Genomic DNA, 16,847 nt, shown 5'->3' with positions numbered 1-16,847 from the left:
CACATGGGGTTTGGGATTAAAGTGAAAAAGGAACATGAAAGGCTAGATCTAATACATCTGTCCCTACCTTCCTCTCCGCTTCAACAGTGAAGAATTATCAGTTGATAGAAATATTGCAAAATAGAAATAGTTACCAGCTCTCACTGAAATCAGCTCCTATGTCTATGTCAATGACTCCTAAATCTGGCTGTCTTGACTTCTTTCCTTCTTTCTGGTCTTTCTTACTTTTTGCCCTGTCTAATGTCTTAGCTGGTCCATCCTTAGCTTGGAAAACCTTGGAAAACTCAGATTGGCTGTTCTCAGATCGCTAGTTGTGATGTAACTACCAGATTCTCTATCATTCCAGGCCAAAATCCGTGATTATTTTCTTACAACTATACATGTCTTTCTACATGTTGTGTCAAATTTGTACCCTCTCTTCCACAGCAGCTCAGCCTGGTCAGTTCTCCCACCTGTGGAACCAAGTCTTGTTTGTTCCTTGTTTCTCTCTTGCCTTGACCCTCATGGCCGTTTCCCGTCAGACCTCCTACAGCGCATCACATCACACCATGTTTGCACCCTCTGAAGTGCAGTTGCCAAGACCCCTATCTGAACATTTGATCAAATCGCTCCCCTCTTCGTGTCCCTCCACTAACTGGTCTCTTATCTCATGAAGAAATCGAGCTGCCAGTCACTACATTCAAAGAATTTCTTAGCTCTCCCCCCACGACTTATCGCCCTTGCTGAACCTCTTCTCCCCCCACATCCTCTCATCTCCAGCAGTGTTGCTCCCCTCAGAAGTCTACGTGTTGGTGTCTCATCTCTTTGCTGTCCTGTATACCTTGCTTTTTCTGCTAAGCTGCAATGACACACCCTTGCATTTCTATTTATATTCCATTTTCTGAGAAGACAACCCATACATCTCTGCCAACAGACTGCAGTCCTCCTTGGCTGCCTCGTGCTACAAAGACTTTTCAGAAAATCCTCAACAGACTACAGTTAGTGCAACAAAGAGACTAGAAAGAATAACATAGTCCTAAATAAGTGTTCATAGCTAAAGATGCAACGACATTACAAACTGTGGTTATAAATTCATCTGTACTGACAGAAATCAAGGAAAATGCTATGAAGATCAACAGGCTTTTTGGGGGGATTCACCATTGCTGGCAGAGTGAAGTCCATACAGTTTGTCGAGGCTGTCTACTGTCCACGTTTTGGTTCATTAATTACAAGAAAGTATCTCTGAGCATAATTTAAACCAGCAAATTCTCAAGCATGAGGAAAGTTGTGTGCATGCAAAAGTGGTCCTATATTTTAGAGGCGCAATCACCTAAACAAGGTCTGGAAGTGTCGGAAGAGCTGCTGTTTACGGAGTGCAATTTTAGGAAACTCACAGCAGACTCTGCATTTCTTATATAAGTGCATTGCATGAGGCAAACTGTTTTGTAGAAGAACTGGGAAATTTGGCACGAGTATTGATCCCAGTCTACAAATAGACATGAAATCCCCCTTGGCAGCAGTGACGATTTTTCATGAGATCACAGTCTTTCTTGTTCAACCACAAGAGTTCCCTGGAACTCAGTCACTCTGCCAAGAAATGAAACACAGCGTTGCCAAACTTGCGAACGATGAATGTTTCAATATATACCACATCTCATCTTCAGCAAGACCACCACATAGAGATAGACATATATATATATATATATAGGGACCAACTGCACAACAGCTTCTGTTTGTCCTTGTTTCTATTCCATGATACTGCATTGTCTTTAGCAAATTCTTTTACAGATCTGTACGCCAAGTGCTATCTTTAAATTATATTTTTATGGCAAATGCAGATTATCAATTAACATTGAACAAAACTGGTAAGGAATAATTGATGATCGCTGGAACATGCTGCCTAAACAACGTAGCATAAAACAGCAAGGAAAGGAAATGCCACCTCTTTTTTTGAGAAGGAAAACCAATACATTCTGTTGAGAAATATGGTTCCCAAGTCTGTCTACCAACTGCCCTATTAAATCCAAATCTTCATTTAAACAGAGTTTACAATTCTGACATTTTCTTCAGATTTTTTTTTTCCATGAACTGAATTTAAAATAATGAAGTATCTTCTTTGGAACTTGAAAACAACTCCCTATCAGCAATAGGGAGCTATCTCATTATACCCTAATGCTACATTGAACTAGAGCCAAAAGTCAGCATTGGGAAATGATTTGGACTGAAATAATTTTCGGAAATACCTAACTAATGAAAATACTTATCTTGCAGCTTCTCCACATTCCACCAGACTCCACCTCTTCAATCCTCAATAGCATCAGAAATACTTATACATCACTAATAAAAAATAAACAAAATATTAAAATAGAAGAGCAAAGTAAATTGCATTTATTTTAAAATATAACAGTATTGTTGAGCTGACTGCATTAGGTACATATTAATTTTTTTATATTTAGCCTGGTGCAGACTGCCCTGAATGGTGCCCTGAAGACCTGAGGAAACCAGTTGTGCTTGGTTTGATGTCTGTGCTCCTTTCACTGCTGATTACGCTGGTCTTGACTGATCCGCTGAGGGCATGTCGTGCCTGTGCCGCCTGGAACATCCAGCCACAGACTAATTAGACTGCACATGATGCAGTCAGTAATCAGTAAATAGTAACCAATGATAATTAATCAGTTATCAGCTATTGCATCCATTTGTTTTCTGTTTAAATATCTAATGACTACAAATATTTATCATTTCTTATATGAGTATACCCTGGATACGATTTTCTTCGCTTACATAGTAGGAACTTCCATGTTAAGTGGGAAAGTTCCTCAAAATAAGTTGTATGAAATCTCTGAGACACACAACCAGCTGTTAAATATTGTAAATGGGAAGGCACCGTTCCTTCAAAAAAGGAATATGGATACATGACCTACTTCTAAAAGGACGGGAGAGAGACTCGTCCTTTACATCCACGTTCAGTGTGTATATTTATAACTGTATTTACTAAATGGGCAAGTAGGAGATAGATGCTTAATCATGCCACACCCCTTTTTAATTAATCCTTAATCAGTGACTCACATCTACTGAATGCTCATCAAATATTTTTTCCACAACATTTACCTTAGCGTATATTTCAACATGTGCTGTTCGTTTTGTGACTTCACAGAGGATGTGGTTATGGTTTGACAGAAAGGAAGCTTTGCTGTAGATGGGAAGATAAGGCTTAAAGCACCTACGCTGCCTTTTGAATACCTTTTTTTCTCTCTTTTTTTTTTTTTTTTTTAATTAACTGTCTTCCTTCTTGTGTCTCTTTCTTGGACGGGCACTCAGCGCGTAGGGCAGACATCCCATGTCCTGGGAGAGGACCACTTTTGGCACAGTCATGAATAACTGCGTTCTCCTGGAGGAACTGCTGATCAAAAAATCCCAGCAGAAGAGAAGGACTTCACCCTCCAACTTTAAAGTGCGCTTCTTTGTCTTAACCAAATCCAAGTTGGCTTACTATGAAGATCGCCATGGGGTACGTCAGCCATTTTCTGTCTCATAATAGAGTAATGGAGGGAAGGATGAAATTTGTTAAGGGAAGGGAGGGATGCTAATGGAAGGAAGGATGCTAGTGGAAGGAAGGATGATGTTTATTAACGTTTATTGACCTTTCTGGTCCTTAGTACAGCACCATTGACTGAAAATTGTGGAATGGTCAAACAGATCATTTAGAGCTTCTGGTTAGCGGGCATTCGGTGTACATGGAGGAATAAGACTACCTTGCTATTTTGTAGAAAGGGTCTAGTTTTGTTGTAGGAATTTATCATGGGTTGTTATCGTCGGTGTGTGTAACGGCTGCCTGGCAGTTCACGTGGGTACAGGGGTGACCTGGAGTGGTGTGTCGCAAAGTTCTGAAGTGTACCCTAACTACATCTGCCAACATAGTCATCCACAGGTCTTCACTCTCTCATTCTTTTCTTCAAAGCAGCATTCCTTTCTTTGATGGCTGGCAGGAGACCAGTCTAACAATTTATAATTAATTCAGCTGCCACACATAACAGGTCGAGTCGTCAGAGTCAGCTTCAGAAGGGATGTGATGATGACATCCGTGCTCAGAGTAGACATGGTTTCCCCAAGCTTGCATGTCCTTGCTTTGCTAAATATGAAGAAAATTAGAAGTCAGTCTGTGCACCCCCTTGTTCTAAGTGTTCTAGTGGAGTGAGAATTATTTCCCTCTTCTATTTAGCTGGATGTTTGCTGACCCTCGTTACGATTTTAAATAATATTGCTTGTTTTCCATCAGTCACCGAACATGCTGTTAATGCATTATGTTCAGGCACTAGTACTGTATGCAGACCAGTATTGGTCATGTTGCCTTGCTATCCAGCATTGGCAACTTCAGACCATCTAATCTTGCTCACTTGCAGAAAATTAAGTTAAAAATGAACACAAAAAGAAAAGTGAAGTATGATGTGCCCTTGTATTGTCAGAACGCATCTGAGGTTGGATACCAGCTTTAAGAGTTAACAGTAATTTTTACTTGCAAATTATTTATCTCAAATATGCCCAACAAAATGTTTTTCTTGCTTTTATTTTATATTTACTGTTTTTCTTACCTCCGTATTTAAATAGGAAAATATTTATTGCTGCATACTATGTCTATATTTGGGTTGAGACTCTCTTTGACTGCTATCCAAACTATCTGTCAAATGCCATTATTTTAAGATTTTAAATTTCATTCTAACTGTTGCACTTGATTATCCTGGGTGAAATGTTCAAAAGCATCTAGGTGATTCTGCTGTACGTATTTAGAGAAATCTTTACAAATAGTTTTCTTTGGTGCTTTCTGAGTCGTGGTGGACTTGAGATGAATTCGACATGCACTTTGCCCTGATACTTTTGTGGAATTGCAGTAGGTGTCTGTTGGCATCTTTAGACACTGAAATAGTTTGGAAAATCTGACTTGATGCCTTTCACTGGGGCATAGATTTGACAAGCTCTGTGAGGTCTTTGGAAATTTTACCCCCTAGTCTCCCTAAAGGTCAGTTAGGCCACATGAGACTTTGGTATATTGTCTACTTTCTGTCGTATGTTATCTATTATAAATATGCACACATTATATATGTGTAGACATGTATGTGCAAACACACATGTAACTTTAGGCCCTTATACACATTTGAGGGATGGTGGGTATGTCTGCAATTACAGGGCTAATTTTCCATAGAACACTGACTTTTTTTCTGACACAAACTGACAAAATCAGGTTGTTACATGAATGAAGAACTTTGGATGAAATGGGGAGAAAAGACTTTGTGTTATGAAATACTCCCTGAACCAATCTTCAGCCCCTTTGGTGATCTTCCCCAAAATTAGACCATCCTGATGTGATCTCCACATGGTCAGGTCATCGCTGCTCTGGAGACAAAAGCTTAGGGCAGCCCATGCAAGGACCATCTTGTTTTGTGCTGAGAAGGGAGTGAACCCCCAGCAATTGGGGTCACAGCCAGTGAAGGGAAAACGATGGCACCTGCCCAACACATGGTGTATCCCCATCCCTGTGAGTGAACCAGGAGCAAGGACGGTGCACAGGGGTTGGAATCCATGGTCTGTAGTGCTCATTCTCTAGCGCAGGCCCTGGCACAGGTTTGGCTCTGCTCCATGGGGATTCTCTCAGGTAATCTGTGGGGCTGGCAGGGCTTAGCACAGGTTGTTGCTGTTGCCAGCTGGCAGTTTGCATGTTGTCCCCCTGCTCTGAAGTTTTAGGGCGAAGTGTTAAGGACATTGCTGTTCTCTGCCAGCTGGTTGAGTGATGGGGAGTATCCCTAGGCGTGCGTGCTGCACCATACAGGTGGGGCCAGCAACTGTCGTGGCTTTTAAATTATATATTTTTCAAGGGAAATCTCTGTGGATGTTTGCAATAGGAATTGTCAATGAGTTTCTTTAAGAACCCCTTCCCAACCTGTCCAGTGCTTACTGCACTCAGAGGTCAATACTATACAGCATCCGCCCCTCTGGTCCACAGTCAGTCATTAACAGCAGCCGGGGCATAAAGTCAGGTAAAACAATTAGAGAACTGCTTAACACTTTGGGAAGTCCCACTGATTTCAATCAGGTGGCTTAAAGTAAAGCATATGCTTATGCGCTAAGCCCAGGCTTATATGTTTTGCCTGTATTTATCAGAGTTTAGCACCCATTTCCTTTCTCTACATTTTGACTCTGTGGGTATAAAAGATGTTTAAACGTTTATTGTAGCAGTCCAAAGCAAGGAAATAAACAGGTCAAAGGGATACAGGGAGAATTCTGTAAATGATATCAAAAGCTCTCCAGACAACCTACATCATAAAGGCAAATTTTTGCAATAATTGTAATAGCATTTTCATCGAAACGGCCATTGCTAGACAGAAAGCACTGTTCTCCACAGGGGCCAAGCACACAACCGCCCTTAATGTTAATGAAAGATATTTATGTATCTCATTAGGAGAATGAGGCCCTAATAAGTGACAACAATAAGAAGCTGTGTTTTCTGGAATTCATTACGGAGCGCACAATGCGGGGCTGTCTTAACATAAAGCACAGCCCTGATAACAGGCACATGTATTCAGCCCCCATCTCTACTAAAATACATCAGAAGTGCCTTTATTATAACATGCAAATCAATTCCATGGGCAAGAATTCTTCATTTCCAGGGTCTGATTTTACAGCTACTGTGCATGTGAGTCAGGGAGCACATGGGAGTAATTATTTTAACTATTTCAGTGAGTGTGATCCTCACCAGAATAACCAGCAGTGAAGACACTGTGGTGCTCTCAGGGTGCCAGTACACTTGCAGTACTGCAGAAGAAGCAGACAAGGGAATCCCTTTGGAGAGGTGTCTAGGACACTTTCAAATGTCCTTACTTAGCCAAACCACTTAAACTGGTAAGTTACCTGTATCCATTCCTATCTCCATTCCCCTAATGGCTTATGGTCGTTGGCAAATCCTTCAGGTTAGCAGACAGGAGAGTAGAGAGAGAGTTTAGTATTTCAGATACTAAGTAGAGGTTCTTATACAACCTTCATGTCACATTCCTGCTTGGATGGGCACAGCCAGTCTCCCTGTATTTCAAGCTGGCTGTAGTCTACAAGTGGCACACATGTCTGAGGCTGATGCTACACTTCTGCCTTCTGGGCTGGTACCACACTAATGTGGTACCATTACCATTTCATGATCTCTGCATCAGAGCTTCTCCTCTTGGCATGACTCCGACCTGCGGAGAGTGCCTGGGTCTGTCTGTATCAACTACAGAGAAGTGCTCCTTGTCCCTATGCCACAGTTTTCCCTCTTCAAAAATAGTCATCTTGCCCTATACAGGCATTCTGAGAAGTATTTGAGGGCTGGGAAAGTTGCACCTAACACCTGGGAAGTTCAGGCACATAAATATTTTTACATTTCATATCTACATGCACTCATGGGCTATCACTAGTCCAGCTTTGTAAGGCAGCAATGAAAGGAGCACATAGAAAAGGACCAAGTTCCCTTTTCATTTACATGAGTATTATTCTTCCTACACTGGTCAGATGTTCAAGAGGTCACATAGCATTAGTCAGCCTTGTCCTGGGCGTTTTCATTCACATCTTTGATATTCAGATATAAAGATGGCACTTGAACGTGTCTTGAAATTTGGTTTCGGTCTCTTGTTCCAGAAGAACAAAGGAATAAACTTGAGTGAAAAGCCTTTTATCAGCATCCTAAAAATGCTTTCAGCTGCTTCTGTTGCATCATCTACATGTGGGGTTACTTGCAACAGCCCAACTACTCATGGGACAAAGGCAACAATTTGTTCCTCAGTCCAGCAGTCCATTTCACCTTGATTATTCTACACAGAATCCAACTTGTCCATCCTGCCTTGGAAAGACTTGGGTTTTTTTTCCCCAAGGTTCTAATGTAAACAGGCTAAGACTTCTTCCAAAAATCTCTAGTTTGGTGTTCCTGTTAATTAGAGTGACCGTACATATAATTTCTCATTGTTTTGTGTATTCTGAATGCCTTAACATTCATGGAGCTATAATCCTCATCTAAAGTTAATTTAATTATGGTGTTAAAGACTACCATCCAAATAAATACATATCTGAGTAGATACATCATTCTTCATAACTTTTTGTGTATTTATTAACAAGTTCTATTTGCTTGACAGAATTTGCAATACCATCTGTCCCCATACCTGATGCATATCTCCAATTAATTTATTAATAATACACATATCACCCACAAAGAAGTCAGGCTTGGCATCTGTCTGCATCACACGTGTTCCAATGAATTTTTATGTAATAAAATCAATACAGCCTTAAATAAAGTGGAGACAAGGTACAAACCTGTGCTGAATGTTCAATGAATCCTTTAGCACACCTCTGTGAATTTGAACCTTTTTTTTTAATTAATCCGGATTGTATTATTGGAGGCAAAGGAGGATTAAGTTCATATTGCCACAATGAGCCTCATTTTTATTGTGAAATCACAGAACCATGGTAATACTGGCTGGAGGGCACTTCTTAAACCCATGTAGTCGGACTTTGTGCACGGGGCCAGCGTTAGATCAACACTCGGAGCAGGACCATCACCAGCTCTAGAACAAGGCAGCTGTGGCAGTGACTCACCGCGGCCTGAAAGCCAAGGACAGAGATTTCATGTCTTTGGGCAACCTGCTCCAAAGTATCTTACCGAATGTTTTTCTGGGTATTTAGAAAGTTCCCATGCATTGCAGTTCTCGTTCACGATTTCAGCAGCATGGTTCATGGCGGTGATATTGTCTAGACAAGGTCGCTTTAAGGAAAATGCAGGTTGTTTTGTGTCTGGTGTCGATGGCCTTTCTAACTCTACAAATAGGTGATAGAGTCTGGTAATAAAAATAGCTCCTTTCAGCTGGAATAACTCATTTTATCTTCCAGAATTTGATTCTAATTATTTTCTTTTTGCACTTTCTGTGCATACTTGGTTCTGCTCCTACTAAGTCTTTGCCTAACTATTTATTGGTCTTTAATCTTTCAAGATGTTTTTAAAATTATGCCTGAAAAATGTCTTTCCAGCAAGTGTCAGATACTTCCATCTTCTTTAAATTAGAAAGCTCAAATCTTTCTTCTGTCAAAGAACATAAAGGATGCAGCAAAATCTTCAACCTAGGTTTTTTATATCTTTAGGAGGGAAGGAATTCCTCCTAATATGAATATACTACAATAACTATGAGAGTTCCTAACAGTTACCTTTTATTAGACTTTTCTGCTGTGGCCATTTTTGCTTCTAGTGCCTCTCTGCTTTACATTGCAATCTGCATTGTAACTGATACTTCTGATGCCTGCCTGTTATTTTATACTCTTTCAGCCTTTCCAACCAATTTTTTTTTAACCTTAAAGCTTGTACTTTTTTTAATGAAAAAAAATGATGGCATTTATTCAATTTAATATAACTTCCTTTCTTTCATTGAATTTTTCATTCACAGCAATCCATTCCTTCTCCCTGGCTTTCCCAGTCAAGAATAGTTTTGAAGCAACTGCTACAGTATTCAGTAGTTGTTCCATATGCTTTTATGTAACACATAAAAGACTTATTTCCATCATATTAGAAAGCTCATCTGAAAACCAGGAATCTTCCTTTTTTGTTTTCCGTATCTTGATGGTGACATTGATTTTCTTGTCAAACCACTTGTGCCGATAGCAGCGATGTGCACCTTGATAATCATCTCAGATGGCACCTGAGACAATGTGAACATTGGAAGTGGCTTTGTCAGATTTTAAAATAGGAGTTCAGTGAAAACACTGGGCTATTGCAGATGTGTTGGGGTCCTGTGATGGGCTTTTCCACTGGATCTTTTTACTTTACCGTGTTAAATACACACAGGCCATGAAAAGGTATGCTTTGTACCGTAGACAGCTTGCAGAAAGGTTACAGTTTCGATTTTCTCCTGCATGACTCTGTTTTCAGCTCCTGTAATTCTGAAAATTGAACACCTTAGGAAGCCTGGAGCAGTGAACACTGAACCAGCCAACTCTTGGCTAAGCATGCAGTGTCTGAGGTCCGGGTCTTCGGTAGAGCTCTATTGGCTTCTCTGGCCTTTAAAAAAAAAACGTTAGATTTCTCTGGTTTTAAATTATTTTGGTGGAAATGCAACACTGGATCTGGCCTATAGGACTTTATAAGGATAGTTGGAGTCATTCTGCTGTAGCAGATATTCCCCAGGTAAACTGAGAATTTAACTGAGTGGACTGATAACAAACTGAGGTTGATTGCATGGAACAGGCTTTGGCTACAAGCAGTGTTGGCCTCAGTAAACAAGATTTGATAGTGAAATCAGTTGTTGGGAGTGACATTGCACAGTGAGTGAACTGATAGCACACAGACGGTGTGTATGGACACCACAATTATTAAACAGCACCGTAATGTCTCACAGGCAGATGAAATACTTTTTTTCTGTCCTGTGGCTGTCTGTGTATCAACAGGGGAGATGTTCCTGTTCTTAAAAGCAGTTGGGTCCCAAAGGCACAGCTAATGATACAACTTAACCTCCACAGTCTTCATGATGGGGGATAATGTACATAAAGGGGGAAAGAGTGTGAAGATCCCAGGTTGAATTTACAGCACCTGAGTTCTGCAAATCCACTTTTATATAAGAAACTGCAACTTATTGACAGCCAAAGGAGAGCAACACAGATGGAAGTTGAGCACTGTATTACCAACTTTTGGAAGGGGAGTTGATTTTCATGAAAAAAATCTGCTGAAAAGGCACACGTGAAGTTCTGTCTGCGTTCAAGCACTGCCCCAGGGCAGCTGCAGTGCCTCTGCCCCCCCAGACTTAACTCACACCCTCTCCTGAGCCCATTTTCACCTCTCCATCACACCACGGTGCACATATACCACAGTTCAGAATCCAGCAGCACAAAGCCACAGGTGACAGCAGTGTGATGGTTAAGTCATTTATTGTTACCGCAGTGGGCAGTTACCCTGTCACGAGCAGGAGCTGTGGATGGGGGCCTACAGAGCGTTCACTGTGCAAGTATAAGCCCTCTGCAGAGGTATGGTAGTCCTCTGATGGCCAGTACCTGCAGCAGATGTTGAAGGTGCAGTAGATGGCTGCTCTCGCCAGCACAGCCATCTCTCATTGGCACTCTAAAAATACTTCGATGTGCACACAAGCTTCTCTTCACATTTACATACACTTCATTCTAGTGGAATGCAGAATTCAAAGCTTTTGCTTTTTTGCTTTTTTGTTTTCCTCCTTGCCTGTTCCTGAGGTACATAGCATTGGAAAAAACTGATTTGGTTTCACCATCTCAAGCCCACAGAGTAAGCCCCAAAATTTGTTTCTGCCTCTGTCCAGGCTGCACATGAGCCCAGCCAGAGCAGAGGGACAGGGAGCAGGTGACACAGGACAAGCAGGTCATGCCAAGGTCCAAGGCAAAGACCCCTCATCTACTTAATCACCAATTAAGAATGGTTCCTTCTAGTCAAGACAATAAGTGAAAACAGGGAATGAACTTTGGCTCAGATTCTTACAGAAAAACCCAGATGGTACAGAGAAGGTCATTAAAAGCTTTTAGTGACGGAAATGTTTTTGCGGCTGAGATTGCAGAGGACTGGAATTTCCTACCTTGCCCCACCGCAACTATAAACCAGCTTTCCCCTACCCTCCTACTGAAGGAAAATGTCCAACTGCAAAGGGGGAGCAGTGGGCAAACGAGGGCTCACGGATGGACCTCGTGGCAGGAGGAAGGACTCCATAGCCAAGGGGGGACACAGTGGGGACACAGAGGGGACTGTACTCCTTTCTGCTGTGAGGTGCTGGCTGGGCTGGGAAGAGTGGCCAGCATGGCAATGGAAGGGACACACAGGCAATGGGGACGAGGTACAGGGAGATGGAGAGGGCAACGCAAACACCTGCAACAACAACGCAACGCACAGGACAAGGAAAGCCCAGCTGCAGCACGGAGAGCCCTTGGCGGTGACCGCTGCCGAGGTGTTTGGGGCTGCATGAATCTTAATTACAGCACAAAAGAAATTAGATAGATGTTCTTATACAACTTGTGAACCAAGCTGGCTTTATGAAACATGGCACGGTGTCTTTTTGCCTGCCAGAAAACGCTGCCTGCTCTCTCCTCCCGTGCTCTGGGAGATGAGCCTGTGCCCACCCCTGCCTTGCCTCTCCCCAGCACTTGCCCCCCCTCCCTTCCCTCTGCTTCCAGCACTGGTGGTGACTTTTTTTTCCTAGGGCCCTTGGGTAAATACAGTGGGGTTCAGCAAAAACTTTAAGCATCCCCAGAAGGACCTTAAGCCTAAACGCTTGGTGCAGCGCATTTGATGAATGGGCTTCACAAATAGCAACAGCAAAGCGTTAGCCAGAATTTAGCAAATTTCTCAGACTGTACAGCCCCGTATCTTACAAGATCTTAGACATTCGTGAAGCCTGAGGGTGCAGGGCCGTGGCCAGGAAGTGTGTTCACAGCACGGATCTGTGTCACCTGCAGTGGCCACTGATGGCTCACTGTCCTCCTGCCATGGTTTCCACGTCCTCACTCCTTCCCCTGCCCCAGACCATGAGCTGGGGAAAAGTGATGCATTTTGTTGGGTGGCCAAGCTGCTGTGGCATGGGTGAGTTGCAGTGTTGGTGGCTGTGTAGTCTTAGCAGCTGAAAAATGCCGGGCGGCTAATTCCCCAAGCAAGCATGGTGAGATGTCTTCTTGTGCTGCAGGGGAGGGCTATGTCAATAGTCCCATAGTCGATTGTCCTAGTATCTAAGGCAAATAGGGCTCAGTGTGCATTATGCATGCAGCAGACACTGACTAAAGGATTAATGAGTGAAAGAGCTGCTGGAGCTGTGTGGCAAGAGGAGGTGAAATACCAAAGATGAAGACCGTAACTCATTGGGCTTGTGATGCCCTTGTTGGCTCCATTCTGAGCTGTTGGCTCTCCTTCCTGGAGTTGCTATATTGCAAATAACAGACCAAAAGAAATAAGACAGGGTGGACTGATGTGCAGCACACTGTACCTCTCATGGGACGGCAGCATGCCTTGGTTATCTTCCCACACACATTACACAGTAAGACCGCTGATGTTTTTTCTGACCAACCAGCTAAAACCTCTACTTAATTATACTCTGGCCAGACTGAAAACAAGAAATGGAGATCTGTCAGCATGTTTTGTCTAGCCCTTTAAGAACAAGTCTCTGAGGTTTTGGGAGACCATTTTTAAGAGACCTTTCCTCTCCACTCCCTTCCCAATGACCCAGTTGCTTTTGCTGGATTAAAGCGCAGTCGGGCATCACAAAAGCAGGGATATGTTTAGCTTCCAGCCCGGTTTCTGGGTAATGCTTGGTTCGTGAGTGGTAATTCCAGTTGTTTGTGCTGTTATGGGACTGTAATTGCTTTCTATCAGCAAATCCCATCTGCTGAGGGTCTGTCGGGCAATGCCCTGGCTGTGAGATGCACACTGACATTGCACTGCAACGTGAGATCATGAGGAGCTGCTGTTGCTGAACTTACATGATTAAAAGGAGCACAGTAGGTGATGAGAGCTGTGGGACGACTGCACAAAGATCCTTGAGAAAGCTGGACCCTGTCTTTCAGCAGAGCCTGGAAAGGTATCACCAAAAACCAGCCTGTAGTGAAAGAGAAGAATGTGTGACTGGCACAACATTGCTTCCTAAAGCCTCAGAGGAGGAGCGCATGTGGTTAAGCCCTGGGACTTCAAAGGAATAAGATGAAGGAGGTTCAATGCTAGCAAAATTGAAGGGTTTTATAGGAAATAAATGGCTTTGGTCTCATGGAAGGCGTAGAATTCTCAGAGGCAGAACAAATGATAGAGGAGTTTGTGGAGACAGAGGAAGCCAAGTTTGGAAGAAAGAAGTGAATAGACAAAAATGAAAAGAAATACATGGTGAAAATGGGGTCAGTAAGGCATCCTAAAGCTTGGCAATACTCTCAATAGTTAATTGATATTTACATTTGGGAGTGCTTTACGATCTTGGGTTTATTTATGTAAAAATACTCCACTCCACCCCATGGAGCTACGTAGGCAGATGTTGTCTACAGGAGATGGTGCTGGCAGTAAATCCAGAGGCACTGGTTGAACTGCAAGCAAATACCAATACGAAAACCAAATACACACAGTGAGGTTCTGCGAAAGCAATGTGAGACTGTAATAATTTCCCTCTCTTTCTTCAAGCCCAGGTACAGAAAGGCAAAGTTCCCAGCCACTTGTGCAAGAATGAGGTTTGAGGAGCCTCGGGGCCTCTCTGTTTGACAGTGCACTGTGGAAAACCTCACCCTGTCCTGTGGCATCAGCTGCTTCCCTGTTTTAGGCTACATTTACTGATGGAAGGTAGCAACAGAGCAGCAGTGAGCGTTGGCACAGGGGTGCTGTGCAGAGGGCAGGCACCTTGCCCTGGTGATGGCCACTGCTGGTGGGGCAGAGCTGCAGGGCCATGGTGACACGGGGAGCAAGGGGCAAGAAGGGGCTGGAGGATGAAGGACATAAAGTATTGGGGCTGGAGGGTGATGGACATAATGTATTGGGGTTGGGGGTCCGAGGGAGGGCAGGGAAGTTGCCGAAGTCTTGCTGTTTCTCTGAATGATAACCTGCGACAGGTACAATGTGGTCGCTGAAGTTCATGCTCTCTCCTGTTCACGGTTGCCTGTGTTTTTTTTGAAAAACAGAAGCTTTTGCAGTGTTTCTGGGGCTTCTAAAATCTCACTGATTTCCGTCATGTTGTCGCAAAGCTGAGCTGGGAGACAGCTAGTGTTTAATCCCTACTGAAAACGAATCAAAACAGGAAACCAGTTTGCCTCCGAAGAGCGAGGGCTTTTGTAGTGAATCCTTCAGAAGCGTGCACCAGCCTTAGCTCAACACCCGTCGGCCACGTGCCACCATCCACCTCCTGCAGGAGCTGTGTCACCCACCCAGGAGCTGCGGGGCGAGGGGTCAGTGGGAAACAGGGGACACCCAGGTGGCTGGGAGACTTGGGTGTCTGTTCTTTCCTCTGGGTATCTGGTATACGATGAATAATAACGCAGCAGAGGCTGGCAGAAAAAGAGTTTTGTCGGCAAGTTTTTGAGGATATTATTTATTTCAAAATTCCCTGTTTTCCTTCAGAAGCGTGCACCAGCCTTAGCTCAACACCCGTCGGCCACGTGCCACCATCCACCTCCTGCAGGAGCTGTGTCACCCACCCAGGAGCTGCGGGGCGAGGGGTCAGTGGGAAACAGGGGACACCCAGGTGGCTGGGAGACTTGGGTGTCTGTTCTTTCCTCTGGGTATCTGGTATACGATGAATAACAACGCAGCAGAGGCTGGCAGAAAAAGAGTTTTGTCGGCAAGTTTTTGAGGATATTATTTATTTCAAAATTTCCTGGTTTTTTTTCTCTCAGCTAAAAACCCAGACAGAATGAAAACAGAGAAGTGTTTTGTTTTCTGGAAAATAGATGCAGTAAAAATGTTACCTTTTAGATAAAATGCTTAGTTTTGAATTTTTCAGTATGCAAATATTTTTCTAAGTTAAGTATTTATTGTTTTGTAGCTTTTCAGTATGAAACAGGAGTGTTAGTAAACCGAACACTTCATGAAAATAGGTCTTTTTGGTTAAAAAGGCATTTCATTTTGTTGGAAGAAGAAATAAAACCTGAATTTCAACCAAAGTTTTGACTGGTTCTCTAAGAATCCATGTGCTGGGTTGAAATACATGTATACATATGTGCAGTCTGTATAGAGATACCATACACAAGAATGATTCTTTATACTTTTAAATATCTTACATAATCAGTTAATTTGCTGCTGCTCCATTAAAATTAAATCTCCTGTGGACACGACAGTTGTCTAATTATTCACTTAATCCACAATCATTAACATTAACCAAGTGCTTTTCTCTGTCTTTTAGAAAAAAAGGACTTTGAAGGGTTCTGTGGAACTTTCCAGGATTAAATGTGTGGAAATTGTGAAAAGTGACATCATCATTCCCTGTCAGTATAAATATCCTTTCCAGGTGAGTTTGTCCGTTGACCATACTGACACAGATATCACTTCGTTTGGTATTTCAATAAAATCCTCCCTCACGGTGCAGTCGTTAATGAACCCAACACCAGGGTGAATAACAACAAAGGAGTAAAAAGCAGATTGAGGTTTGAAATGAACTGGGAAATCACAGATGGAGTGTTCTTACATTTGGTATTTCAATAAAATCCTCCCTCACGGTGCAGTCGTTAATGAACCCAACACCAGGGTGAATAACAACAAAGGAGCAAAAAGAAGATCGAGGTTTGAAATGAACTGGGAAATCAGAGACCGAGTGTTCTTTCAAGATCCATAAACTCTTACACTCATTGGTTTTAAACTGGAAAGGATCATTAGATCTTCTAATCCTATCCCCTGTTTCACAGAATATGCAGTTATCACATTAGTTCAGAGAAAGCCCATTTTTCACACGGGGAACCCACCCAAGGTTTTGGCCATTTTACTGGTGTGGTGCTGAAACCAAACCCACTCTGTGGCCTTTGCATCAGAAACTGCTGAGTGTGACGTGCTAGGGAGCCTGTGCCAGAGCAGAACAGAGGGTGATGAGTTGGCTTAATGACCAAGAGGCGGACAGTGCTGGCTCTAGGATAAGCAACAAACTGTCTATTGTTAATTATTAATACATATGGGATACATTTACATTGCCATGTAAACAGAAATGCCACAGAACATCTACTCAGTTATTGCCACACAAATTCCCTGTTTATTATGTTATTCCCTGTGCTGCCATTTATCAGAATTTTATTATATTAGTGACAGTATTTTTCTTAATAATTATGGTTTGTGGATTTCAGCAAATACAGGGTAATCTCTGGTTACAGAGGGCTTTAAAAGACTGAATTATCTGGACTCAGACCTGCAAAGA

General features: G+C 42.6%; 1 protein-coding gene across 1 annotated transcript in view; it reads left to right on the top strand.

Annotated features, from left to right (window-relative positions):
- The first annotated feature begins 3,306 nt into the window (after nt 1–3,306).
- Nucleotides 3,307–16,847, top strand: part of ITK (IL2-inducible T-cell kinase) — a 30,716-nt gene continuing 17,175 nt past the window's right edge. The window contains exons 1-2 of the mRNA XM_014947802.1: nt 3,307–3,487; nt 15,849–15,953. Coding sequence (XP_014803288.1) covers nt 3,317–3,487; nt 15,849–15,953 — 276 coding nt within the window. The 5' untranslated portion in view covers nt 3,307–3,316. The remainder of the gene's footprint in view (nt 3,488–15,848; nt 15,954–16,847) is intronic.

Source organism: Calidris pugnax, unplaced genomic scaffold, assembly GCF_001431845.1.
Source record: "Calidris pugnax isolate Ruff unplaced genomic scaffold, ASM143184v1 scaffold27, whole genome shotgun sequence".
NCBI classification, from domain to species: Eukaryota; Metazoa; Chordata; class Aves; order Charadriiformes; family Scolopacidae; genus Calidris; species Calidris pugnax.
The sequence above is the reverse complement of the archived record's forward strand: the minus strand, read 5'-3'. Positions and strand labels throughout refer to the sequence as shown.